Consider the following 25,289-nt stretch of genomic DNA (forward strand, 5'->3'; position numbering starts at 1 on the left):
GACTAACTCCTTTGTGGTAACTCTCCAAAGGGTTTAGTCATTTATTATCAACTCCTGTACCGACAAAATTAGATAGTGGGGTTCGGCAGTAGTACAGAAGTACTCCGGAGCGCTCAGGAGTGTGACTGTGGAGTGGGCTGTGGGTGGAATAAATTCAATCAGACCTTTTGGAAATCCAAGGAAGCAGTAATATCATTGGCAAACTATGATTTCCATTGTCCGCCATCTTGTCTTTTCCGCTGTGAATGTTGTGTTATTTGCCGTGTGGGCGGCCAATGACTTCCCGATGCTGGGCGGCCAATGACTTCCCGATGCTGGGCGGCCAATGACTTCCCGATGCTGGGCGGCCAATGACTTCCCGATGCTGGCCGGCCAATGACTTCCCAATGCTGGGCGGCCAATGACTTCCCGATGCTGGGCGGCCAATGACTTCCCGATGCTGGCCGGCCAATGACTTCCCGATGCTGGCCGGCCAATGACTTCCCGATGCTGGCCGGCCAATGACTTCCCGATGCTGGCCGGCCAATGACTTCCCGATGCTGGCCAGCCAATGACTTCCCGATGCTGGCCGGCCAATGACTTCCCGATGCTGGCCGGCCAATGACTTCCTGATGCTGGCCGGCCAATGACTTCCCGATGCTGGCCGGCCAATGACTTCCCGATGCTGGCCGGCGTCTTACGTAAGAGAAAGGACTCCCAGTGCAGACTGGACGTAAGCGGTGGCTCAAAGTGGCGAGACGGCAGTGGCCGGGCGACTGAGCGGGATAAAGTCCGAGTGCGGCCGCTAAGCAGATTTATCAGCGCAGACTTTCACCTCGCCGCCGCTCCAGCACGTTACTCATCAACATGACTGGGGAAAGCCGAGCGCACGAGTGCACCCTGCAGAGTGTCGTCCCGTCACACGGGCGCGCTAACTGCGCTGAGGTCTTTCACGTGGACGCATGACGCTGATGCTGACCAAGGAAGTGGGACACAGGAAGTGGTTAGGGATGGTTGCGTCCCACGAGAAGAAGTCAAAGACTCAGCTGACTTTGGCTATCTTCATTCTCACCACCCTCATCATCCTCACGTAGATACAACGCTATCTTATCCACGCACACGCACACGCACGCACAGAGCAGGAAACTCCCGAGACAAGAGAACGAGGAAGAGGAAGAAGAGGAAGAACCTACGTACAACCTGTCTTACATAAACGCACACATAAAACACACGTATGAAATAAATAAGAAAGTGGGAGGAGCCAGCACCTGTGAAGACATAAGGTGTGTCCACCATGGAAGCAAGGCCTTTGCGCTTCGTCAGGCGTCACCCTGCAGACACAAGTCAGGGCAAAGAGGTCCAATAGTGCGTGTGTGTGCGTGTGTGTGTGTGTGTGTGTAGTTGTGTTGACATTGTGGTTGTGACAAATCCAAACAAGGCGTCCGCAGGGCCAGACCAGGCCTGAGGAATTCCTGATCCCTTGCCTGGCTTAAATGGGGCTCCCATTGTTGCTCGTTCTCCCAGGAAGCTTTGTGGGTCCAACTTGGAGACGCCCAAACATCGCCGCTCTTGCTTCACACGCCGCAAAAACCTCGTCTGCGCCGGTCTCGGTCTGCATGAGGCGCGGCGCCACACCGGGTAGCGCCACCCAGACCCCAAACGCTCCTGGACGGAGGCTAATGTGTGTGTGCGAGCGATGAGCCATGCCCCAGATTAGTGGCTTGTCTCCAGGGGGCGGAGCCACATTCAAGTTGCCATCAGCTGACGGCGGAGTCTTCCTCTTCATCCTTGATCTGATTTCGTGATCCTTCATTCATTCATTCATTTTCTACCGCTTATCCTCACGAGGGTCGCGGGGGTGCTGGAGCCTATCCCAGCTGTCTTTGGGGTGAGAGGCGGGGTCCACCCTGGACTGGTGGCCAGCCAATCCCAGGGCACATATAGACAAACAACCATTCACACTCACATTCATACCTATGGACAATTTGGAGTGGCTAATTAACCTAGCATGTTTTTGGAATGTGGGAGGAAACCGGAGTACCCGGAGAAAACATGCAAACTCCACACAGAGATGGCCGAGGGTGGGATTGAACTCGGGTTTCCTAGCTGTGAGGTCTGCGCGCTAACCACTCAATGGCCGTGCAGCCTATTTCGTGATCATGTGACATTTTTGTTTACGTATTTGTTTCATTATCATTCTATCGAATTCTATTAATTACACCTGAAGCACACCTGGAGGCCTCGCCCCCTTGACCTGGAGGGGGTGGAGCCTTCTAAAGGGGAAGACCAGTGCTGACATCACTTCCTCCTCCACAGGAAGTCAAACGGCTGACGGCCAACCGACGCTACGCCGCCGCTCACACACAATGAATGCTGCGGTGCCGGCAGCACAGATGTCTTGACAGATTAGATCACGTGACCTGGCGTACGAGTGACAGGAGAAGAGGATGAAGACGACCACAGACCCCGTCCCCCATCGCCTCCCCCTCTTCTCTGTTGCGTGGACGTCCACAGGAAGTGTGTGAACACTGCAGCACGACAACACACTTCCTCTTTCCAACAGAGGCGCTGCTGTCACTCCACTCTGACCCCTCCCCGTGGATGTCCTCGTTTGTCCCCTCAATCGTCCTGATGTCCCCTTTACTACGTCCTCCTAACGTCTTGACATGCTTGGAAGTTCTTCATGGTGGTCAGTGTGTGTGTACGGTGTCCCGAGTGGTAAACAACAGCAGGTAGAGCGCCTCCTGCTGGACGATGCCGATGTAGGCTGCATTGGAGAGAGAAGAAAATATTGTCATTGTTGGTCCCGGTCCAAAGTGCGGACACACACACACACACACACACACACACACACACACTTGTGAGAAAAGACATGTGGTGCTGGTGTGTGTCAGTCTCAGAGTTTAATTTGTGTAATTATCGTAAATCACTAAATCCCACCTGGGAGTGGGCTTGAGGTTTTTAGTGTGTGTGTGTGTGTGTGTGTGAGTGTGTGGAGCGGGGTGTGGGGGGTTGGGGGGCGGGCGGCAGGCTAGAGGCGGGAAATAAATATTCCAAAGCATCTTGTAGTGATTGTCAGCGAGTTTGCGGGAGGTTTTTAGGGTGTAACCACACATTCTTTGGGGAGGTGTGTGTGTGCATGTGTGTGTGTGTCTATGTAGGAGGGGGGGGGTTGTTAAAAAAAAAACAAATTCTAAATTCACACTCGTCCTTCACGTCTTTCATTGTGCAGTTTGTCCATTAAAAAAACCAAGATGGACGACACCTGGCTTTCATCACTTCCTACTTCCTGATGGAGAGTCACATGACGCGACTTTGACGCTCCGCCAGGCGTGGCTTTGGACAGAGGTCAGACACATGTCCACATGTTGTAGTACTGACGCTGTCCGCCAGGTTTGTCAAGTGTCACAGGAGGCGGGGTCGGCCATCAGGCTGGGCGTGGCCTTGCTGGCACTATGATGCTATTCTAAGAAGCTCGTGAAGGTTCAGAGGTTAGAGGTCAGAGGGTGAGTCACGGCATGGCGGTGAGGAGAAAAGGGAAGTGAAAAAAGCTGACGGAGGAGCAGCAGCTTCTCTTCCCTTTTGAGCTCGTTAGACGCTCGCCGACCGAATACGCCTTCGTGCCGCCACCTGTGGACACGCCCACTTTTAAATGGCAAACATGAGGTGGGTTTACTGGAAGTGCTGTGACCCACACGCTGATGTCTGACCTTCCATCCTCGGCTTCAACAGCTTCCAAAAGCTAATAACCACAACGGTAGCTCGCTAGCTAGCTAGCGCACCGTGGCGGTACCTGACACCAATTTGCGGTGCTTTCCCGTTTAACTAGTTTCCCGTATTTTAACTATTATGAAACACGCCTTCTGGTCCGCTTGATGAAATTCGGGCGAGATTGGTGCAACGCAAAATTCAAAATAAAAAGAAGCAGGGCGGTAAAATAACACGATGACACAATAACGTATCCCGTTCATTTGGCCTGGCGTTCCCATTATTTTACCATGCAAACATTGCCATGCACGGTTAGCATTATTTAGCATGTGTTATTGCCGCCTGGATTAGCTTATGTTAGCTTGGCTTTGTTTCAATTCGCACACGTTTGCACTACACTTTGTGTTTGATTCCCACAGTCAGTAAGTAAGTGCACAGGTAACACAATTTAAGCACAGCCACTGCATTAGCATTAGCATTAGCATTAGCATTAGCACTAGCGTGAGTTAGCCTGCAGTTGTGACCTGCGATTGGCTTGCGAGCAGTCCGGGGTCTACCCCGCCGCGCACCTCACCCAAGACAGCTGGGATAGGCTCCGGCATCTATCCATGGATAAATAGATAGCCTGTATTAGCTTGAGCTAGCCTTGCACAGATGAAGATGCAAACACTGGTAACCCTGGAAGGTGAATAACACATAACATGAGGAAGGCGTGTTTTTGCTAACATGTTTGACCTCCATGGCCAGCCCGCTGGAAGCAAGATTTAAGAGAGAGGTGCAAAGGGGGGGGGGGGGCGCTACCAGGTGGATAAAATGTCTTGATTACGCTCGTTCAAGTGTGACGTCCGCTTTGGACTTTGGACCTTTAATTCGGCCTTGGAAAGGCAACATGACAGAAGCTTGTGGCTAATGCTATTAGCATGTTGATGGCCAACAAACAAAGAGCTGCTGATGTAACGCGCTTTGTTTCCCACTGCATCCTCTTAGGTAATGGCAGGCTCCTCCCACCGCACGTCTTAACGAGCTCCGTTTGCCAACCTGCAACTTCCTGTTGGACCAACAACAAATTGACACAACTAGCGGACCGCAGAAGAAGAAGAAGAAGAAGAAGAAGAAGACGAAACTTTTCATCACCACACACTGAAGCAACGTCCACAAGTTTGCTAGCCCGTCATGTCCTTCTCTTCTGTCCACTCGGGACATCATGTGACTTTCAGTTGTCCAATCAGTGAAGCTCACTAGAAACTTGACGTCTTCACGGTGACTCGTTCCATGTCCACCTTGTCGTTGGTATGACGGACGGTGTTCGTTAAGATTGCTGTCATCACGAGCCTGTGGATGAGAGGAAGCTGGAGAAACCACTTCCTGTTTTTCTTTATTGTGCTGAGTCATAGCCAGGTCCCCTTGAGCTACATGTACTATGTCGCTAGATGACACTTTATATGGCGCTATACGCAGTATGTACACGCAGTGTGTACACGCAGTATGTACACGCAGTATGTACACGCAGTATGTACACGCAGTATGTACACGCAGTATGTACACGCAGTGTGTACACGCAGTGTGTACACCCAGTATGTACACGCAGTATGTACACCCAGTATGTACACGCAGTATGTACACGCAGTATGTACACGCAGTATGTACACGCAGTATGTACACCCACTATGTACACCCACTATGTACACGCAGTATGTACACGCAGTGTGTACACGCAGTATGTACACCCAGTATGTACACGCAGTATGTACACGCAGTATGTACACGCAGTATGTACACGCAGTATGTACACGCAGTATGTACACGCAGTGTGTACACCCAGTATGTACACGCAGTATGTACACGCAGTATGTACACGCAGTGTGTACACCCAGTATGTACACCCAGTATGTACACGCAGTATGTACACGCAGTATGTACACGCAGTATGTACACGCAGTATGTACACGCAGTATGTACACGCAGTATGTACACGCAGTATGTACACGCAGTGTGTACACCCAGTATGTACACGCAGTATGTACACGCAGTATGTACACGCAGTATGTACACGCAGTGTGTACACCCAGTATGTACACGCAGTATGTACACGCAGTATGTACACGCAGTGTGTACACCCAGTATGTACACCCAGTATGTACACGCAGTATGTACACGCAGTATGTACACGCAGTATGTACACGCAGTATGTACACCCAGTATGTACACGCAGTGTGTACACCCAGTATGTACACGCAGTATGTACACGCAGTATGTACACGCAGTATGTACACGCGGTCGTTTGTCCTCCAGCCTGAACTTTTGACATTTGGCGTGCCACTAATGACTGGAGGTGAAAAGTTGAATGAAAGGTCAAGAGGTCACAGGATACATTCCTCAGCAGATCGGCTCACCTCGTCCTCGTGCACGTCGTCACACTTTGGAAGGCGGCGATAATCCCAGCGGCCATTTTAAGCCGCGCTAACGTGCGGCTAACGAGCGTGCGATTAGAAAAGCAACAGTGCCGCGTTTGTCAGCTCGACCTTTACGTTTACCTTTAGCCTCAGCATGTGACGTGCTAACACCTTTGCTAGCTAGCGCTCACCCTGTCAGATGGTCCACTTGAGGTCTTTCAGGGGTCTTTGCACAACAACTCTCCTGGCGAGGTTGATGCTTTCGGCTCTCGCCACAGCAGAATACAAGTTTTATTGTGAAGTAGCAGCAGGAAGTGAGTCATACGATAACTCGACTTTGAGTTAACTGGGCCTCTACGCCCCCTAAATCTTTGACCCCAAATTGTCCATAGGTATGAATGTGAGTGTGAATGGTTGTTTGTCTATATGTGCCCTGGGATTGGCTGGCCACCAGTCCAGCTGGGATAGGCTCCAGCACCCCCGCGACCCTCGTGAGGATAAGCGTTAGAAAGTGAATGAATGAATGAATGAATGAATGAAGGATCACGAAATAAGATCAAGGATGAAGAGGAAAACTCCGCCGTCAGCTGATGGCAACTTCAATGTGGCTCCGCCCCTCATTTCTTAGGAATTATTTAGTCCGTTAGTCAGCTCGTTAGTTAATTAGTCTGTCATTTAGGAAATCATTTGGGTAGTTAGTTAGTCCTTTGGTCGGTGAGGTAGTCAGTCATTTATTCACTTTTTTAGTCAGTTATTTAGTCATGTTGTTAGTCCTTACGTTGGTTAACGACGTAGTCATTTAGCAAGGTAGTTAGTCAGGTAATTAGTCCTTCAGGTAGTCGGTCATTTAGTTAGTCCTTTCGGGTAGTTTGTCAGTTATTTGCGTAGGCATCTGGTTGGTTATTTAGTTGTTAGTCAGTCATTTAGATATTCAGTCAGCTAGTCAGTCAGTGATGTAGTTGGTCCTGTAGTCACTTAGTCAGTCAGTCATTTAGTCATTTTGTCAATTTGTTTGTCAGTCAATCAGTTTGTGTTTTCTCATCTTTATGTGTTGCTAGGCAACAGTCAAAGGCGGACATATTGGACATGTTTGACACTTTCAAATTCTTCTACATGCGCACATGTCATATGATCTAAAATGATCTTTCCCAATCATCAGCCCCCCCCGACGGGTCCATATTGGGGCTCGGCCCCCGTCCAAACCGCCCCCAACAGTCCTTCCCCCGCCCCCCCGCAGATGTGAGCTGGCAGCTCTCAGCATTGTGGGGAATGTTCTGCTCTTTTTCCCTTTCTCTCCTCTGCTGCTGAGTGTTTACTCTGGAACGATAGAAGACTTTGACCAGGAACAGACCCGGGTCATGTGACCTGAGGCTGGACCCGGGTCACGTGACTACAGAGGAGCATCCCAGAGGAAAGACGTCCTGACTTTTAAACTACTTCACTCGTCTTGTAGACCCAGCGATGCGTGCTTGTCAAATGCTCTGAGGAGAGACACAGGGAGGTCAAAGGTCAACTGTCAACAGTATGAGCCTCTTTGTGTTGGTCCTTTTTAGAGACTTGAGATTTGTCACAAAGCCAAATAAAAAGAAATATATATATAAATATCAAATATTATTCAAGTGTTCAGATTTTTTGGATAAATATTCGTTTGTTTAGAGTGGGGTAGAACAGAAATGGTGAACTTTGTTGAAGGCCAAAGAAACCATTTCTCAATGCTGTGCAGACAGCGCCGCCTGGTGGTTAATTAGGGAGCTGACACCGTCTCTCTTCCCCCTTCAATCCCAATAGATCGACAGATCGACGACGAGACAGAAAGTCGCACCTTTGTTTGTTTAATCGTGCACTTCAATATCCCACCCGACATGGTTTAAAAGGTGAAGTTGTAAGAGCTCAACGCTAGATGTCGCTCGGTCGCCGTGCGTCGGGCGAGTCCCCGTTTGACTTTTGTCCTTTTGCGGCCGCCGTACGAGTGATATCAACATGGCGGGCGACACAGCCAAGAGCCAGGATTTTGTGACTTATGGGACTCCCCTGGAGCCTCTGGAAGAAGGTAAATAATGTTTGCGACATTTATTCTGTATGTTGTTGTTATTTCTGTGGCTGGGAGTCCTCAAATTAACGCCGAGTGAAAGAACAGCTTCGGGCTTTGATATGTTAGCTTAGCTGAGCGTCAAGGGCCAGCACTCAGGCAGAGCTTTGCTTAGTTTCTTTTTCTGTTCATGTGAAGATAAATGTGGTACGTGTGCACCTTAAAATACGTGTGTGGTAGTTATTGATAGTGTCTGTATGTAATTAGTAACTGAAAGGAGATGCATTGGTTGCTGGTAGGTAGCTTTACAAATAGCGCCCCCTAAAGTTTGAGCTGTGTTAAACTCTCACGTGCCTGTGTGTTTCAGACGAGGCCCCGAGGAAGCCACTCCCCCTCCACGAGCAGACGGTCAAGGATGAAAAGGGGCGGTACCAGAGGTTTCATGGCGCCTTCACTGGAGGATTTTCGGCTGGTTATTTCAACACTGTGGGCTCCAAAGAAGGTCAGCTCACTTCCTGTTGAAGAAACTTTCAAAGAACCGACGAGGCCGATACCTGATTGACAGCCATCTTTGTCATCATGTGATTTAGTCAACTTTTTACAAATGGTTCTGCTCTCATGTAGCGTGACGTTCATGTGCTTACTGATTAGCATCTTTCACACGTGTGCTTCATGTGCTGGTGTGACTTCAGGGTGGACGCCGTCAACCTTTGTGTCATCACGACAACAGAAGGCGGAGAAGCATCATGCCACACCAGAAGACTTCATGGATGAGGAGGTTTGAGCCCCAACTTCTTTTTAACCAGCTGGAATTCTCTTGGCAGTGCTGACGGCTTGTTGTTGCTGTTGTTGCTCTCAGGATATGGGCGAGCATGGCATCGCCCCTTCCCAAATCACGACCACACAGCCGTTCGCCTCCGGCCACAGCATGGGGGACAAGGCGAGGGCGGTGAACGCCCAGGCGGCGCTCATCCCGGGGGACACCATGTTGGAGGAACTGATCGCCCCCGCCAGGTAGCTGCCATGGACTGCCTGAGAAGGAACCAGCTCAAAATGAATTGCGCTTTTGTGTGGCAGGTCTTCGGTGGGCGTGGAGCTTCTGAAGAAGATGGGCTGGAAGCCGGGTCAGGGGGTGGGACCTCGTGTGAAGAGGAGGGCTCGCCGCCAGCACACAGGTAATGTTTGGACAAGCTGGACGTTTGACAAGACAAAAAAACTAGCTCATTGCCTCTGGTGCCAACAGACGCCACTGCCAGAGTGTACGGCTGCGCTCCGCCCCCCGCCGGCTCAGAGGGTTCAGAGGTGGGTGGTCTGCTGGAGGTCGGAGGCCGGAGGTCGGAGGCCGGAGGCCGGACCTGTCAATTCTGATTGGCACTTTGTCCAACAGGAGGAGGAGGATGATGAAGAGTTTGCTCCCGACAATGTGACCTTCGCCCCCAAAGATGTGAGCGCGGTGGACTTCACTCCGAGGACCGGGCTTCAGGGTCTGGGCTACAGCGGTTTGGACCCGGCCCTGGCACTGCAAGCCGGGGGAGCCAACGAACACATCGACTTGTTCAAGCCGCACTCGGACTTGAGGAGTCGACTCTTTGGAGAAGCGCTGAGCATCTCGCGGCGAGGGGGCGTGGCCGGTCAGGTGAGAGGTGTGGTCTGCCTTTTTTAGAGCAGGACGCTCCTCATTTTAAATGCGGCTTGTGGACTTTGACTCACAGGCTTTTGGTGTGGGGGCGCTGGAGGATGAGGATGAAGATGTGTACCACAGAGACTCCATGTCCAAGTATGACACGGTGCTGGAGGGGGAGGAGCCTGGAGACGGCCTCTATGGATGGACGGCACCTCAGCACAAGGCCAGAAAGCCAAGTTAGAAACTTTGCACGATGTTAAAGTACATGCCGAAGAACGAAACGAAGAACAAGAGCAGCATATGGTTACGTTGTGTTTACAGACCACAAGGAAGCGTCCTACATTGGTAAAATCTTGGAAGGTTTCACGCTGGCACAGAATCCAGAAGAAGACAAAACTGTGAGTGACATCTTTTAACGTCCAAGCGTAGACGGATTAACCTTTCTTCATCTGTCTGCAGATCTTCCGTCCTCCGGTGCTGCCTGCCAACTATCGTCCTGTGCATCATTTCCGTCCCCAAGTGGAGGTTTCACACGTGACCGGGATCAGCGCGGCACTGGCCGAAGCTCTGAGGACATCCAGGGGTCACATGGTCCAGGAGGAGCCTCCACAGGGAGGACGCCATCAGCTGGTTTCCAGCCAGAGGGGGACGCTGCTCGGAGAAGACTCCTTGAAAGGTAGCAAAAGAGTGGAATCACAGCCAGCTTGTCAAATATCGTTTGGCTTCAGTGAAATATGATTGGTTCTCGAGTGACGACCCTCCTCTTGCTGTCCAGGTCCCACTTCCGTCATGGAGCTGCTGAGACCAGAAGACCGAGAGCGACTGCTCCGCCTCCGCACCTCATCCGGGGCCGCCCCAGCAGCCGCCCCAGCAGCCGCCCCAGCACCGACAACCGCCCCAGCCCACAATGCCGTGCGGCCAGCAGCCCCCATTCCCCGAAGCGGCAGCGGCGGCGTGGCCTCATCCTCCAGTTTGCAGCAGCAGCAGCAGGCCATGGCGGCGTGGAAAGGACACACCTCCTCGCAAACGTTCAAGCCCTTCGAGAAGAATACCAGCAAGCAAGCTCGCTACGACTTGTACCTGAGTCGCCTCCAGCTGGGAGACAAAGGTGCCGTTTCACCCTAAGGATCCTCCCGTCTGAAAAAGGTCACGTGATGCTTTGGTGTGTTTTCAGATGCCCTGAACCAAAGTTTGGATCCGGCCATGACGGAGTGGGAGCGCAGCCGGGAAGGGGAGGAGTTCGTACGAGCCTCTATCCTGTACCGGCCCACTTCCTCCGTGCTGTCGAGTCGCTTCACTCGGGCCAAAAATCAGGATGATGACGAAGACCACGTGGAAGTGGATCGTGACCAGGAGGTACGACCGCTGATTGGTGACATGCTTTGTCTACCCGGGATGTAGAGTGATGCGTACGTACGTGTGTGTGTGTGTGTGTGTGTGTGTGTGTGCTCGTCAGGGCGCCCTGGACGACAAACAAGCGGCTGTCAAGATGAAAATGTTTGGACAACTCACCAGAGAAACCTTTGAGTGGCATCCTGACAGAATTTTATGCAGGAGATTCAACGTGCCTGACCCCTACCCTGGGTATGCCCCCCCCCCCACAGAGTAGCTCTTTGACTGGACCGTTTCATGCCGCATGTCATGTGACCGTCCCTGCAGGTCATCCATCGTCGGTCTACCCAAAGTCAAGCGAGACAAGTTTTCTGTCTTCAACTTCCTGACGGTGACGGAGAGCAGTGAACGCACAGGTCAGCGGCCATTTGACTTTGATGGCAGTAATCATGTGACCTACTTCCTGGTCCACGTCAGTAGTCATGTGACTTAATTCCTGGTAAAAGCCCATTGTCACGTGATGTACTTTCCTGTCCATGTTGACATTTAACGTAGTTCCTGGTCCATGTCTGGTTTTTTGTCCATAGTCATGTGATGTGTGGGTCTACGTCCTGGCCCATGGTGGTAGTCATGTGACATAGTTCCTTGTCCATGTTTGTTCAGCCCCGGCAAAGGCTCTGCAGACCCACAAGAAGTCCAGATGGGACCAGGAGGCGGATAAGAGCGACCCACTCGGTCACCTCATCAGTGAGGCCAGAGAGGAAACAAGCGAGACCAAAGTGGAGGAAGCAACAGAAGCGTCGTCCAGTCCAAGTCCTGAGCCGACACCCAAAGACAGAAAGGAGGTACGTGGTCATGTCTTTGGAGCAGGAAGTCAGTGCAAAATCTCCTGTGACCTCCCACAGGACGGGAATGCGGATGAGGATGAGGAGGACGACGACGAGGATGACGATGACGAGGAGGAGGAGGAGGAGGAGGAGGAGGAGAGCCGCCCCCCCATGGACCTCTTCAAGGCCATCTTTGCCAGCTCCTCAGACGATAAGTCCTCCTCTTCGTCGGATGAAGACGGTGAGGAGGAGGAGGAGCCGAAAGAGGAAGAAGTTAAGTCGGAACCGACGAACCTCTTCAACATATCGACGAGCGGCGTGGCAAACACTGTGACGACGTCGGCGGGTAACTTCCTATTGGTGTGAGCAGGAAAACATCCACCGCCCGTCACTCATCACATGTTTGACATTGGAAATATTTTTAGTGGCAGTTTCTTCTCACATGCCATCAGAAGAAGCACTGGAGTTTGGTCCCAAGCTACCGCCCCCATGGTTTGGTCCTGGTGAGTCCCACGGGCCCCGCCCCCTTCCACGGGTTTCATCTCATTGGCTGATTGATGGCCTTCTTTTCCCCCCACGCAGCCACAGGACGCGTCACCCCGCCCCGTGAGTGTGAGAAGAGCAAAGACAGGAGACATAAGAACAAGAAGCAACACAAGCACAAGAAAGACAAGAAGGTACAACTGAAAGGTTTGCTCTTGTGGGACAGACAATGGGACCACTGACATGACCTTGGTCCCCAGAAGAAGAAAGCCAAGAAGCACAAACACAAAGTGAAGCAACAGGAGAAGAAGAAGAAGAAGAAGAAAGAGGAGACGTCCTCCAGCAGCTCAGAGCAAAGTGATGGTGATGATGATGACGGCGACATGGTGTCCACAGAGGAGCTCCTGAAAAGGTCAGAGGTCGCGGCTCTTAAGATTTTTCATTGATTTCAAGGACCCTGACAGTAAGCCACGCCTTCTTATCTTCCTCATTATACCTGCAGGCTGAAGAGCGCCACATCATCATCACTGGCAGCCATGTGACCTGACCTTCACGTTTTCACGTATCCTCGGGAAAAACTGAACTGATGTCATTTGAAGAAAATGTATTTTTTCTGGTTTGACAGCAGCAAATAAACAACAGCATTCACAGAGATGGTCATCAACCACGCACGGCTCGTCAGAAGACGCTCTGCTGCAGGCAGCGGCATCCGCAGCCCGCCGGGCACTCGTCCTGGCGGCGAAACCAGTCCATCATGTGACCCGTGTGCCCGCCGTGACCGCAGCTGAGACAGAAGTGGGAGGAGCCCCGCACGGCCACGTGGCACACGGCGCACTGGAAGGTGAGCCGCTTGCACACGGCGCACTGCGTCCCCCTCGCCTGACTGCGGCAGTGGCAGCAGAACACGCCGAACTCTGCCGGCGTGAAGGGGAGACACACGAGTTGGGACAGGAAGTAGATGGGACAACCAGGCAGGGCCGGCGACGTACCGACTCCTTGGTGGGGTTCCGGCGGACAGGAAGCAAACTTGAGAACATCAGCTCGTTTGTCTCGGAGGCCCCAGCGGTACAAGATTTCACCGTAACACTTCTTGAAGTCGTCGAACTGCAGCGTGTTGGTGGGATCCAGAAGTCTGCGGGTGACAGGAAGTGACATCACGCTGCCGTCTTGACACATCACATGTGGAAGCGGGGCGGTCACCTCTTGTTCATGTCGTGCTGCTCGCTCTCTCGATCGCGTGGGTCAGCGTAACCCTGGTTGCTAGAGCGCCCGTCTTCGGGGGACGACTCGCTCCAGGAGTTGGCGTGCTCCGACGGGAACATCGGCTCAGACGCGAAGCTGGGCTGAGCAAAAGTCACATGACATCACTTCCTGTACAAGATTGTCTCGCTAGCCAGGGTAGTGCTTAGGGCGCGTCACTACTTACGTAGCGTGAGTGAGGGGGCGGGAACGCGGGGGAGCGAGACTGCGGTGGACCGTGTGGCGAGTGACAGTCCGTGAAGACGCTGCACAGCATGGCGAGTGTCTGAACGTCACTCATGTGACTGTAGTGGTCCACGCTGAGGTGAAAGCCACCACACCACGTTAAACCTCCATGCCGTAGTTGCTGCCATATCTCGCTCAGCGTCACACATTCTTACTAACATGGAGCCTTGAGAACAACTCACAGGGTGTCCAGCAGGTGGCGACCAAACGGATGGCTTGCCCAAGGAGCGTCCGTGTCCGGGTCCGAGTCGGGACTCAGGTCAACACTTGTTGCTGCCGATGCCAAAGCCCACACCTGTGCATGCACACATGTTGACATTCATTCACCTTCATCCATCAGTTGCCATGGTGACAGCCTACCTTGGCTACATCTCGACGCCCGGCTGCCAACGCGGCTGCTCCGTTCTTCTGACACGTGTCCTGGATGTCCCGCATGTTCAGACTACGACGAGGATGAGACAGACGTGGCGTCAGACCAGGCGGAAGGGAGCAGAATGGAATGAGGCGTTCACTGACATATAATTCTCTCCCAGGACTTTGTGGACAGGAAGCAGGCAGGAGATTTCCTGGATGATCACCTTTCCTGCCAACTTGATGGAGCGACTGCTGTAGTCTGCCCCGTCCCTCTTGGTCTTAAAACGGCGAGATTTCTAGAGGACACGGCATAACTTGGTTATGCTAACTTGGTTCATGCAACGGTGTGTGTGTGGGTGTGCGTGTGTGTGTGCGTGCGTGCGTGCATCACCCTCTCTTTGTAGTAGAAGGACGAGATGGACACGGTGTCTTTGTCCGAGCGAGTTGGACTGCTGCTGTATAGACGCAGAGCGCCCTGAGACTCTGAGCGGATCTTCATGGGGGTCAACACGCCGCTGTGATAGGCCGACAACGCTGACAGGGACCTGACGCACACACAAACACACACCTGTGTTGGCTTAGCACAACAACTGCAACCAGGACAAGGATCGGTGACGGTTACCTCGGGGTGGGCTCGGTGGCGGGGGCTGAGCGGTGCATGGTGATTGGTCGTGTGAAGTAAACCAGACAACCGGTGCCACAAAACCGAGCCCCTGACGTGCGGGGGAAGGGAATGTTGGCGTCCTGCAAAACGTGTGTGTGTGTGTGTGTCAGTGGCAGCAAGAGCATTTCCAGCGGTATCAACAGTTCTGGTACCGAGAGGAAGCGCTTTGATTCACGTACTTGGTAGGATCCGTAAGTGTTGGTGACTCGAGGAAACGGCTGCAGCGCCGGAGCGACAGGATTGGACAGGATGAAGGGGCCTGAGGACGGACTGTCGTCCTGCGTCTGAGGAAGGACATCAAGGTATCTTTCAGTGACTGAAGACGCACCGACGGGGACATTCTCACCATGTCTGACTCAAGGCAGGACACGAGCTGTCGGACGCAAGGTTCCAGACAGTTCTGATTCCTTTTGACCTTCTGCAGGGACACGTCTGTGAGGATCTGAGAGGCAAGGAGATACGTGAGATGTGTCCCAATGACGACTCGGTGCATTCAGGGGCATCTGCTTGTGTCGTACTTTGTGGATCTTGCTCTTCATGGCGGTGGAGATGGTCGTTGGGGAGACAAACTGGAAGGTAGGGGCGCAGTTGTTGGGATATTGTCCTGGGAATTTCATCAGCAGTCGAACCTGATGACTCCCAAAATGAGCCGAGACGACACAGCTGCAGTTCATTGCGTCCATCTGCCCCCCCCCCCAAAAAAATATAACATTGGTACTTCACATTGTTTCATCTCATCTCATTGTCTGTCCACGGCTCACCTCCACATTGACGTTCCTGATCTGCAGGTTGACCAGAGAGAATTCCTGCTGTAGCGTCTGAGGGAGACTTGAGGACGCAGCCGAGTCCTGGCGAGCGCCTGAGCCCACCCCGCCATCTTGGTCTGCATTCGGAGCAGGGACAGTGAGATACAGAGGTAGAGTTGGACACGGGTGCACAGACATGCGTGTCACCATGCAGGTGATGTCCAGCGGGAATTCTGGCGTGTTGTCCGTCGGGGTCATTGGACGTCAGCGACTTGTCCGTGTCCGTGTTGAGAGACATTCCCTCCATCAAGTCATCCGCCAAGTCGCTGACACATAGCTGCATGACAAGGAGAAGTCACAAGATGCGTGTCACACGCGTGACCAGTATCTCCAGAGGTCACCTTCTGTAGCTGAGGGTCCACCCGCCAGATCCTCAGAGTCTGATCTCTGGACCATGTGACCAGCTGGTAGTCTTTGGTACCTGAGACACGGGACACGGACCATGAAGGGCACTGACCCAGTCGCAAGAAGAGGTGGAACCTCCACGTTAGCGTGCACTGACCTTCCTTCTGCGGCCTCCATTGGAACTCAAGAACCACGTCGTCGTGTCCCACAAAGGCATGGACTGGACTGTTGAGGTCTAGCGTGGACCACAGAAGAAGACTGTTCTCACGCCTCAGCTGAGGGACCATCACCGTGACCAGGCCATTGGAGAAGGGCTGCGCACGCACACACAGACACACACACAGACACAGACACACACACAGACACACACACACAGTAAATCTCAGCTTGTTGGTAGTTGTTGATTGGCAGCGAAGTTCTCACCGTATAGCGAGCCTTCCAGACTGGCACCTGACACGAAAGGATGTTCAGGTACTTCCTGGGCTGCCTGTAATCCCAAAACTACACACACACACCTTCCACGTGATGACCAGGAATGCTGGGAATGTGGTGGCTTCAGTTCATGCCACGGCTCTCACCCTCACTGAGTTGTCTTGGCTGCTTGTGGCCAGGATGAACTCGTTGTCCGGGTGCCAGTCCAGACCGTGGATCTTGGACAAGTGGGCCGCCACGTACTCTGCGGCCGTGTTGGGTTTCTGCTCGGAGACAACCACACACCGTGACCGCACACAAGATCACGTATGAGTGAACATGCTCCACTGCGTTTCTCACCCTTCTATCCCAGATCCGAACATCTCCATCGTGACTGGACGCCAGCAGGTTCTGGTTCCTGCGGTTCCATTTCACCTGAGATGCACCCGCTGAAACATGACACACAAGAACATCGTCCGCTTTACACACGATGTCAACACACGCCAGTCAACGTCAAGTCATCATTTTGGTGATGATCTCATGGAAGTCCAGTTTCTTGATTGGGTTGCCAGACGTTCTACCAAATGAAGTCCGTCCATGCAAATCTACTAAATAGTTGAGTGGTCGTGTTGTCGTATGTTCTCACCAACAGCAGACAGAGCCACAGCGGGCTTCCGAGTATCTCTGTGGAGAAGAACATCATCCATGTCAGAAGCTCTCCAGACCTCAGCGTGTCCTTCTCACCTACCTGGTGTCCCAGATGTACATGTATGTGTCCACGGAACTGGTGACCAGGAACTCCGCTTCAAAGCACGACCAGTCCAGATCGCTGCGACACACACACAGTGAGTCCACGTGGACGCCGACTGGCGGACATCTTGATGACATCATTACCTGATGACTCTCGTGTGTCCCTGCAGGGACGTGTGGACATCGCCGGCCCCGCCATCCTTCCATGAGTACAAGTCCACGCGCTGGTTGCTCTGGACATCACACCCAGTGAGAACAGTCAGACAGGAAGTAAGCCCACTTGAGGGTGTGCGGTGCAAAACTGACCGAGGCGGCGAAGATGTGTGAGTGGGACTTGTGAGGGTTCCACTGAACCGTGCCCACGTCCCACTTACTGTGGCGAGCCATCTTCCTCGCCAGCTCGCACGGCGCCTCCAAGTTGACCATGTACAGGAAACGCCGCCTGATGGGGAGGTGAGGGAGGACTGGATGTAACCTTTGAACTCAGAGCGGCCTGTCAACGCTTACCCAGACAGCACGGCGTGGGAGCCCAGACAGTCCACGGACATGGTGGTCGCCTGGCAACACAAACAATATGCTCAGCAGCCACATCCTTGTGGTCAGTAACCACGGTAACGCAAGAATCATTGTCATGGTGTGTGTCCAAATGACATTTGTTCCTGTCACGTGACCCTCTTGTCAAGGGAGAAAGACATTGAAACAAGTTACACCCTTTTTTAAACTCGCAGGCTAGCCGTTATTACTATATTTTGCTCATTTATGCGTTTGGACATTGATACATTGAAGCGCCCCTGTCGGCCACCGTACAAAAGTGATTACTCATTCTTTGTTGTTTACTACTACGTTCCTAAGCCTCACATTTCCTTCTTGATGCGCCCCGGGACCAAAGAATCGGAAAAAGTATTTAAAGTTGACTTGTGCGGCCATCAGCTGCCCCCCCCCCAAGCGAGATGGGGGTTTTATAACAAAAGAAGAATATTTACAAACGACACACCTGCGCGTCGCGAAACTCCAACACCACATTCTCGCTGCTCCAGCGCGCCGCCATCTTGTTTCTGCTGCCTGGACGTCAACAAAGAATCACATGACACATGCCAGCCAATGACGTCACCGCACCCCCAATTACTAACTTTCTACATTGACTGTTATGCTTTGCTATCGATACTTTTCTTTTACCGCGTGCGCTATATTTAGTAGTTACCGATGTGTGATATATTTCAATTGTAAATGAGGGTAACACGTGGCAATAAGGTCTTCTCTGATTGGTCGGTGATGAGTGCGTCATAAATCCAAGATGGCGCAACCCCTGGTGGAACATGTTGTGGCAGACGCAGGAGCTTTTTTGAAGAAAGCACCTCTCCAGGTGACATTTCCATTTTGTTTCACTGCGAAAATACTCATTATAAAGACACCCGATCAGGTGTTGGCTGTTTACGAAGCACTGAGAGCCGGATGTGACATTGTTTGTGACGACGGCCTACACGTCGAGCTGCTCTTGTTTCCACACAACAATAACTTGAATTCATGAGTTATGTTTGCTACAGTAGGTTAGTTAGATGGGAATCAAACGCTTTTTACTGCACTTTCAAAATGAAACTCGTCTTCACAATTAGGCTTTTACTCTCTTTTAAAGGGAGCGCTGGATTAATGATTGTCTGCGTGCATATTTATATCTACTAGTATCTACTAGTATCTACGAGTATCTACTAGTATCTACGAGTATCTACTAGTATCTACGAGTATCTACGAGTATCTACGAGTATCTACGAGTATCTACGAGTATCTACGAGTATCTACGAGTATCTGGTGATGATGATGATGATGATGATGATGACAGGACATCGGGAAGAACATCTACACCCTGAAAGCCGTAGTGGACGAGATCCGAGACAAAGCCACCAGGAGAAGTTTGGCCTTCCTTCCCTACCAGCTCACATTCCGAGAGCCGCGTCCGGAAGTGGTCAGACTGGGTGAGGTCACGTGAGGAGGGGGCGGGGCTCCGTGCTCGACTTTGACATTGTTGTTTCTTAGTCACAGAGTTTTCCAAGAAGACGGGAGACTATCCCAGCCTGTCGTCCACGGACATCAAAGTGCTGGCTCTGACCTGGCAGCTGGAACAGGAACACGTTGGAACGCAGAACCTCAGAACCGAACCACAAGTCCAGGTCTGTGCGCCGCCCCCCTGCACCAACCCCATGCACTCCCAAGCCAACCTTCTTCTCCAATCAGGTCCGTGTCAGCAGCACGCAACGCCACCCGGAGACACCGGTCAACGTGGCAGGATTCCACTTCCCCTCCAAGGTCAGAGGTCATCTCCTGAGGGCATCTCTTCTTGCTTTCTCCCACACAAACGTGGTCTTTTCTGTGGGATCTGCAGAAGTCCAAACACGCGTCTTCCAGAGACGCTGACACGCCATGTGACTCGTCCAAGGACGCGTCATGTGACTCGCAGGCTCCCTCAGAGGAGTTTAACACCTTCCAGTTCTGGAGAGAACCTCTCCCAAACGTCGAGGCCGACCTGCTGGCTTTACTGGTGAGATTTTTACACAAATGGCTGTGGTGTCTCTTTATTAGGAACAGGAAGCGTCTCACGCTGCATCCTCACTCAGAGCCCACCGCAGCTCGCGGAAGCAGACGACAAACAGGAAGTCCCAAACACGCCATGGTGCGTGTCCACCTGCCAGCAGGATGACAACTTCAACAGCTTCCTCTTCTGGAGGGAAACGCTGCCCCCTGTTGACGACCTCCTGGATTTACTGGTGGGTGGACACCAGCTCGTTGGGTCTCCGGGATGAAACGAACGACATGTTGTGATGTCATAGAAGGAAGATGGCGTCCAGGAAGCTGACGCAAGTTCAGAGGAGGACCAATCGGAGGAAGACAAAGAAAACGAGCCCGCAGAGGAGGATGAGGATGACGACGATGACGACGGAGGGGGTTGGATCACACCCAGCAACATCCGCCAGGTGAAGATGGACTCCTCCGATTGGACGACAGCCACCGAGGTCAAAGTGGGATGCCTGACCACGGACTTTGCCGTGCAGGTGAGTGGCGGGACTGCGGCGAGCGAAGGCAGGAACAAGGTCCCGTTTGACTGCTGGGCTTGTCTTTGTAGAACGTTCTCATCCAGATGGGCCTTCATGTTGTGTCCGTCAACGGAATGTTGATCAGGCAGACCAGGAATTACATCCTGCGATGTCACGCCTGCTTCCAGTGAGTACCCGAGTGTGACCAAGCTTTGTGCTCTACACCTGGTGGCCACTAGAGGCGCTGTGGGGTTACTTTAGTTTGAATTGGAGGCACGTGGGAGTTTTTCTGTGAAATGTGTGTATATATATATATATATATATATATATATATATATTTATTTATCCCATCATCCACAATCCTTATGTGAGACTTGAACACACGTCTTTGTTGTATGATTTAGTGGTTAATGTCGTAATTGCCTTTGTGCACACGTCAGGACCACCAGCAATATGAGCAAAGAGTTTTGTCCCAAGTGCGGAAACAAAACGCTGAAGAAGATCGCTGTGACGGTCAGCGAGGACGGCAGCCTGCACATGCACTTCTCCAAAAACCCTAAAGTGCTCAACCCCCGCGGCCTCAGGGTGAGTGCACGCATGCACACACACACACACACACACCCCTAAGCTAGCATGCTAACAGCACTTTGTGGTGGCAGCACTCGTTGCCGTTGCCCCAGGGGGGCAAGCACAGCAACAATCCCCGGCTGACGGAGGACCAGCGCTTCCCTCAGCAGCGTTTGTCGAGGAAGGCGCGCCAGAAGACCAACGTGTTTGACGAGGACTACGGCGCCGGATCCTCGCCCTTTTCCGTCAACGACGTCTACAGTCGAGCCGCCAACCTGCACATTCGAGACGCTCAGTGCGGGGGAGGCCGACGCCGTGTCAACCCCAACTGTGCCCGCAGGAAGTTTGTCAAGAAGTAACTAGCCCCCCCCCCAAAAAAGTCATAACTATGGAGGAGGAATAAAGAAGTCATTTGTGATTTATTGAAGACTTGACTGTCATCCCTCCTTTATCGCAGTTAATTGGTTCCACACCCGACCATGATAAGTGAATTAAGTATATGATATATTTGGAGCATTGAAACCTATTAAATATACCTTCTAAATCTAACATTCTTAGAGCCCTCTACACATAACACCCCTATAATCACCTTTATACCTGTATTGCTATAAATATGTTCCGCTGTTGGACAGGAAGTGATGTCTGGAGTTCAGCGAGTTGACTTTTACTTTGTTGTAGGTCACGGCGACAATAGTAGCACGTTGGAATTATTGTGAGAGAATTCAAACCTGCAATAAATGCCTGTTGTTTCGGTGCTTGGGTCTTTCCCAACATTAATAATTCATAATGACCAGTGTAGAATGCTACGTATTAGCAGCAGACATCTACATTGTAGATTTAGCCATTTGTATGCATGAAAATGCTACATTTATGCAAAGTACACACAAAATATATAACAGACTGTATTTCATAATGAAAGCATGTTTTATTCATATTTTTGAAAAGCCGTGAATCTGCAAACCTGTACTGTATTTATGAATATCCACACAACTGCCACAGTTAGCAATAGCAATGACCACTCGGTGGCAGCGATGAGTCCTTCCGGCTCCTTCAACGCTCACATTTACGGTTTCCATGACAACGCATCCTCTCCTTCCTTCGAGCCTTCCTCTGACGTCTGCTCGGTCACTTCAGTGCTCGTCTCCGGCTCCGTCTCTCCAGCCACGGGATCTGGGTCGCTTGCCGGTTCTGGCGGCAGAGAGTCCGACGTGACGCCGCTCGGCTCCGTGGCCGAGTCTTCCTTCGGCAACACGAATCCCAGCGGCTCCACCAGCTCCTTCACGTCCACTCGGCCCAAGCGCTCCAACGCGTGCAGCTGGGAGGCCGGAACGCCTGGACGCAAAAAAACACACGCTGACCAACGAGGTAGAGAACATGCTTCTGGAAGACTCTCCAGCTTCATGCCGTCCAACATCTTCACATATTTCTGCTCCGTTAGCAGTAGTCGGCTAGCATGGTGTGTTGTGTGCATGCTAACCGAGGACGAGCGCCATCTGCTGGGGCGGAAAGAGCGTCTGCAGGCAGCGGTTGAGGAACGGTAAAAGGTCAAGGGCGTACACGTGGCACATGTGCACGAAGAGCTCCCGTTCGCGTTCGCTGAAGGCCGACTCCTCGGCACGATGGAACGCCACCAGCTGCTGCGTCACCTGACAGAGGGAGAGATGTGGTTACTTCTTGTGGCCCACACCCCCACCCCCTCCCCCACCCCCTCGCTGCCAGTCTACCGTGTGAAGGGCGTCCTGCAGGTGGGCGGAGACATGACGGGCGAGGCCTAGAGGACAGCAGAGGCGGAGCTCGTTGAAGGAAGTCAGGACGTTGTTCAGGAAGTGGGCCAGAGGGTGGAAGTCCAGGAGGCTCATGGGGGGCTGCAGGGTTTCGGGCTGGGCCCCGGAGCCGACAGGGGGGGCCATCCCGCCCAGCACAGACGGCAGTGCCACCAGAGTGTAAGCGTTCATGTCCTCCCGGAACTCCTCCACCGCTTCCCACGTTGCTTTCTGGAACGCCGCGGCTGCCACCTTCTGGAACATGGCCGCCAGCTGCCCCCGGAAGTCCGCCCCCACCCGGCTAAAGGACAGGCCGAAATACATGCACTGTCCCAGGAGGGAGTCGAGGCGCCCCCCGACTCCGCGCTGCAGGTCCCGCTCCAGAGTCTCTAAGAAGTCGGACACCTTCTGGAGCACCCAGCCGTGGAAGATGGCCGCCTCGTTGACGGCCGCCCGGCCCGGGGGAGCGTCGTCATCGTCGTCGTCGGAGAATATGGCGCGGTACTGCGTGACGATATCGAAGAGGTGCACCCTGCACGCCTCCACGTTCTTGCTTGCATGCGTGTAGGGATCATCTTCGGGGATGGCGTCCAGCACCGAGCGCAGCCAGGCGTCGCGAGCCTGCAGGAACTTGACGCGAAGCTCCGCCTCCGTGAATACGTCCATGCGCCGCAGGTAGCCCACCACTCGGAGGCACGTGGGAAGCTGCGCGTTGCTCCGCAGCTGCTGCAGCAGCCCCAGCAGCATCAGCTGGGCTGACTGCCGCACTTCCCGCACGATTCCCTGCAGCCACACACCACGGAATGTTTCAGCATGGAATTGTCATGAGATCAAGGTGGGAACGAGGACAACGTCACCTGGATGACGGGCAGGTCCGAGTGCTTCTTCTCCAGCCTCTTGACGTAGGCGGCCAGCTCCAGAGCCTCCTCGTAGTAAGCGTTCCGAACACACGTGTCCATGAGCTGCGGGATCTCAAGGATCTCCAAGATCTCCGTGTGTCGGTTCAACGTCAGGCTGTTCATGCGGCGACTGGCTGCCATCTGCTCGGCCTCCTTCACGAACACCCTGCAGACACATCATTGTGACGTCACTTTCACACCCGGGGAGCAGGATGGAAACTACAAACATGGCCGACCAGCACTCATCCACCGGTTCCTGAGCCACATATGTCAAGGCGACGAGAGCGAGAAGGCGACGAGAGCGAGAAGGCGACGAGAGCGAGAAGGCGACGAGAGCGAGAAGGCGACGAGAGCGAGAAGGCGACGAGAGCGAGAAGGCGACGAGAGCGAGAAGGCGACGAGAGCGAGAAGGCGACGAGAGCGAGAAGGCGACGAGAGCGAGAAGGCGACGAGAGCGAGAAGGAAGAAGGAAGAAGGCGACAGGGGGCACCTGCATCTCTGCCCCAAGCCGGGCAGCTTGTCCAGCAGGCGGGACACGCTGGCCTCGACGCGGCCGAAGTCTCGGTAGATGTGCTCCGTGCAGTCGGCGGTCCTGATGAAGGTCTGGTAGTTGGAGAAAGCCAATTCCCGCGTCTGCTGCAGGATGTGAGCTCGCTCCTCGGCCAGCCGCTCCTCTTCTCGGCTCAGCTTGTCCACGCCGAAGGAGCTGAGCTCTGACAGGTAGGCCGCCAAGTCCGGCTTGTCCCTCCAGCTGTCCGGGAAGGAATCCTGGAAGATGGACGCTAAAATGCTCTCGTCTTCCACGTCGACGGTCGTCATCCTGGACGGGATTTCTCCACAGGCCCCGTTTGTGAACGGTCGGGGAGACAACCAGGGAGAAATAAATATAAAAAAAAAACTAAACTGGCACAAATGTCGTTAGAACGCCAACTCTTTTCGTCGTCGTCATCTTTTTCCGCCTCTTCTTCCGCTTCTTCTTCTTCTTCGCTCACTTGACGCCGACCAGCTCTAAGAAGTAGTCTTTATCGCCGCTTAGTGGCTAGTACAGGAACAACACCAACAACAACAAGCGTTTCTATTTACCTACTTTTTTTGTTAATATATATTTTATTACAAACTTCAATTGTACTAAACAGTATAAGCAGAATTACAGGAACATAAAAGTGCAATTCTACAGAACAATATCAACATAAATAAGAAAGTAAATAACAAAGAAAGGAATGTGCGAGGGATATTGCTTGAAAATAAAAAAACAAAAACAATAGAAAACATGTCACTGAGTTGTTTTTAGAACGTTCTCCAACGTATGACAGGTTTTCACTGCTTTTCTGTTTTTGATTATCAGCTTCAGTGTTTCATATAATATTGCAGCGTTGTGTGTGTGTGTGTGTGTGTTGCATCCCGGGCTGCTGTTTCGTGCATGGACGCTGGGGGCAGCCTGGTTCGGCTTGCGGTTTGGAGCAGGCTTTTGGGACCAAATAGAGGTAGAACAAGAGTGTCAGGAAGTGTGTGCGGTGCGCTCGAAAAACAGTCGAGTCTAATTCTGCTTTCACTGTTTTGTACAATTGAAGTTTGTAATAAAATATTTAAAAAATAAAAATAAATTAAAAAATAAACAGTTGAGTCTGCCTACCGCCCAGCGAGTTATCTTCTTGCCACCATAAAACGAACACAAGCCTCCTGACTGACGTCACGCGTATTTTCAGTTCAAAAGAAAACCCGTGAATATTTGGCTTACATCACATCACTCTGGATTTGTGAATATGGAATTTCCCTAATAAACAAAGACATTTCACAGCATTCTGCACATCTTTACGAAGGTTACATTGTAGAAACAAGACCAT

The 25,289-nt window shown here is 52.4% G+C and overlaps 5 protein-coding genes across 8 annotated transcripts; 3 read left to right on the plus strand and 2 right to left on the minus strand.

The window, feature by feature from the left end:
* Nucleotides 1-7,980: 7,980 nt before the first annotated feature.
* Nucleotides 7,981-12,237, plus strand: gpatch1 (G patch domain containing 1; the record flags this gene model as incomplete). Its single annotated transcript, XM_078795839.1, has 16 exons — nucleotides 7,981-8,130; nucleotides 8,477-8,611; nucleotides 8,802-8,887; nucleotides 8,969-9,123; nucleotides 9,187-9,284; nucleotides 9,353-9,411; nucleotides 9,497-9,745; nucleotides 9,822-9,969; nucleotides 10,055-10,131; nucleotides 10,193-10,409; nucleotides 10,509-10,841; nucleotides 10,908-11,089; nucleotides 11,190-11,317; nucleotides 11,393-11,481; nucleotides 11,729-11,910; nucleotides 11,971-12,237. Coding segments are annotated over exons 1-16 (2,475 nt in total), but the record flags the coding sequence as incomplete, so codon positions are not given.
* A 4-nt stretch (nucleotides 12,238-12,241) lies between these two features.
* On the plus strand, nucleotides 12,242-18,015 carry LOC144901638 (uncharacterized). The gene is made up of 7 exons (XM_078795837.1): nucleotides 12,242-12,395; nucleotides 12,475-12,569; nucleotides 12,639-12,787; nucleotides 12,878-13,216; nucleotides 15,667-15,794; nucleotides 17,093-17,285; nucleotides 17,361-18,015. The coding sequence occupies exons 1-4, from the start codon at nucleotides 12,335-12,337 to the stop codon at nucleotides 12,915-12,917; spliced, it is 345 nt and encodes a 114-aa protein (XP_078651963.1). The 5' UTR covers nucleotides 12,242-12,334; the 3' UTR covers nucleotides 12,918-13,216; nucleotides 15,667-15,794; nucleotides 17,093-17,285; nucleotides 17,361-18,015.
* On the minus strand, nucleotides 12,341-18,325 carry wdr59 (WD repeat domain 59). Of its 2 annotated transcripts, XM_058088387.2 has the most exons (25): nucleotides 18,185-18,322; nucleotides 17,698-17,747; nucleotides 17,497-17,632; nucleotides 17,335-17,423; nucleotides 17,189-17,269; nucleotides 17,087-17,124; nucleotides 16,801-16,889; nucleotides 16,608-16,724; nucleotides 16,453-16,530; nucleotides 16,187-16,343; nucleotides 16,026-16,105; nucleotides 15,832-15,961; nucleotides 15,640-15,761; nucleotides 15,397-15,561; nucleotides 15,225-15,320; nucleotides 15,058-15,162; nucleotides 14,837-14,958; nucleotides 14,606-14,759; nucleotides 14,377-14,510; nucleotides 14,221-14,302; nucleotides 14,043-14,155; nucleotides 13,802-13,934; nucleotides 13,576-13,718; nucleotides 13,365-13,507; nucleotides 12,342-13,289 (listed from the first exon to the last, which is right to left on the minus strand). In XM_058088387.2, exons 1-25 carry the CDS (start codon nucleotides 18,236-18,238, stop codon nucleotides 13,054-13,056), a joined length of 2,847 nt encoding a protein of 948 aa, XP_057944370.2. In that variant the 5' UTR covers nucleotides 18,239-18,322; the 3' UTR covers nucleotides 12,342-13,053. The 2 variants fall into 2 exon arrangements, with proteins under 2 accessions (XP_078651962.1, XP_057944370.2); XM_078795836.1 differs by having other exon boundaries at nucleotides 12,341-13,289; nucleotides 17,335-17,632; nucleotides 18,185-18,325.
* On the plus strand, nucleotides 18,161-21,538 carry nob1 (NIN1 (RPN12) binding protein 1 homolog). Of its 2 annotated transcripts, none has more exons than XM_058088406.2 (10): nucleotides 18,161-18,553; nucleotides 19,028-19,160; nucleotides 19,228-19,355; nucleotides 19,420-19,491; nucleotides 19,568-19,723; nucleotides 19,800-19,949; nucleotides 20,013-20,234; nucleotides 20,306-20,403; nucleotides 20,657-20,801; nucleotides 20,876-21,538. In XM_058088406.2, exons 1-10 carry the CDS (start codon nucleotides 18,485-18,487, stop codon nucleotides 21,140-21,142), a joined length of 1,440 nt encoding a protein of 479 aa, XP_057944389.2. In that variant the 5' UTR covers nucleotides 18,161-18,484; the 3' UTR covers nucleotides 21,143-21,538. The 2 variants fall into 2 exon arrangements, with proteins under 2 accessions (XP_057944389.2, XP_057944388.2); XM_058088405.2 differs by having other exon boundaries at nucleotides 18,171-18,553; nucleotides 19,222-19,355.
* On the minus strand, nucleotides 18,434-24,433 carry cog8 (component of oligomeric golgi complex 8). 2 transcript variants are annotated; one of them, XR_013629697.1, is made up of 6 exons: nucleotides 23,936-24,433; nucleotides 23,404-23,611; nucleotides 22,508-23,329; nucleotides 22,261-22,429; nucleotides 21,781-22,115; nucleotides 18,434-18,465 (listed from the first exon to the last, which is right to left on the minus strand). XR_013629697.1 is itself a non-coding variant. In XM_058088404.2 (5 exons), exons 1-5 carry the CDS (start codon nucleotides 24,262-24,264, stop codon nucleotides 21,847-21,849), a joined length of 1,797 nt encoding a protein of 598 aa, XP_057944387.2. In that variant the 5' UTR covers nucleotides 24,265-24,433; the 3' UTR covers nucleotides 21,675-21,846. The 2 variants fall into 2 exon arrangements, 1 of the variants encoding a protein (XP_057944387.2); XM_058088404.2 differs by lacking the exon at nucleotides 18,434-18,465 and having other exon boundaries at nucleotides 21,675-22,115.
* Between the last annotated feature and the right edge of the window lie 856 nt (nucleotides 24,434-25,289).

This window comes from Doryrhamphus excisus, linkage group LG13, assembly GCF_037039965.1.
Source record: "Doryrhamphus excisus strain RoL-2023G ecotype Guam linkage group LG13, RoL_Dexc_Guam_v1.1, whole genome shotgun sequence".
Taxonomy (NCBI): Eukaryota; Metazoa; Chordata; class Actinopteri; order Syngnathiformes; family Syngnathidae; genus Doryrhamphus; species Doryrhamphus excisus.

Coding starts and splice junctions, on each gene's coding strand:
- wdr59 (XM_078795836.1), bottom strand. CDS start 18,213: ATGTGGTGTTGGAGTTTCGCGACGCGCAG. Junction 17,270..17,334: donor GGACACACGAGAGTCATCAG/GTAATGATGTCA, acceptor TGTGTGTCGCAG/CGATCTGGACTGGTCGTGCT. Junction 15,562..15,639: donor TCAGGAACGTCAATGTGGAG/GTGAGCCGTGGA, acceptor GGGGGGGGGCAG/ATGGACGCAATGAACTGCAG.
- LOC144901638 (XM_078795837.1), top strand. CDS start 12,335: ATGCCATCAGAAGAAGCACTGGAGTTTGGTCCCAAGCTACCGCCCCCA. Junction 12,396..12,474: donor GCCCCCATGGTTTGGTCCTG/GTGAGTCCCACG, acceptor CCCCCCACGCAG/CCACAGGACGCGTCACCCCG. Junction 12,570..12,638: donor AGCACAAGAAAGACAAGAAG/GTACAACTGAAA, acceptor GGTCCCCAGAAG/AAGAAAGCCAAGAAGCACAA.
- nob1 (XM_058088405.2), top strand. CDS start 18,485: ATGGCGCAACCCCTGGTGGAACATGTTGTGGCAGACGCAGGAGCTTTT. Junction 19,356..19,419: donor GAACCGAACCACAAGTCCAG/GTCTGTGCGCCG, acceptor TTCTCCAATCAG/GTCCGTGTCAGCAGCACGCA. Junction 20,404..20,656: donor CGATGTCACGCCTGCTTCCA/GTGAGTACCCGA, acceptor TGCACACGTCAG/GACCACCAGCAATATGAGCA.
- cog8 (XM_058088404.2), bottom strand. CDS start 24,264: ATGACGACCGTCGACGTGGAAGACGAGAGCATTTTAGCGTCCATCTTC. Junction 23,612..23,935: donor GGCTTGGGGCAGAGATGCAG/GTGCCCCCTGTC, acceptor ATGTGTCTGCAG/GGTGTTCGTGAAGGAGGCCG. Junction 22,116..22,260: donor GCAGATGGCGCTCGTCCTCG/GTTAGCATGCAC, acceptor TTTTGCGTCCAG/GCGTTCCGGCCTCCCAGCTG.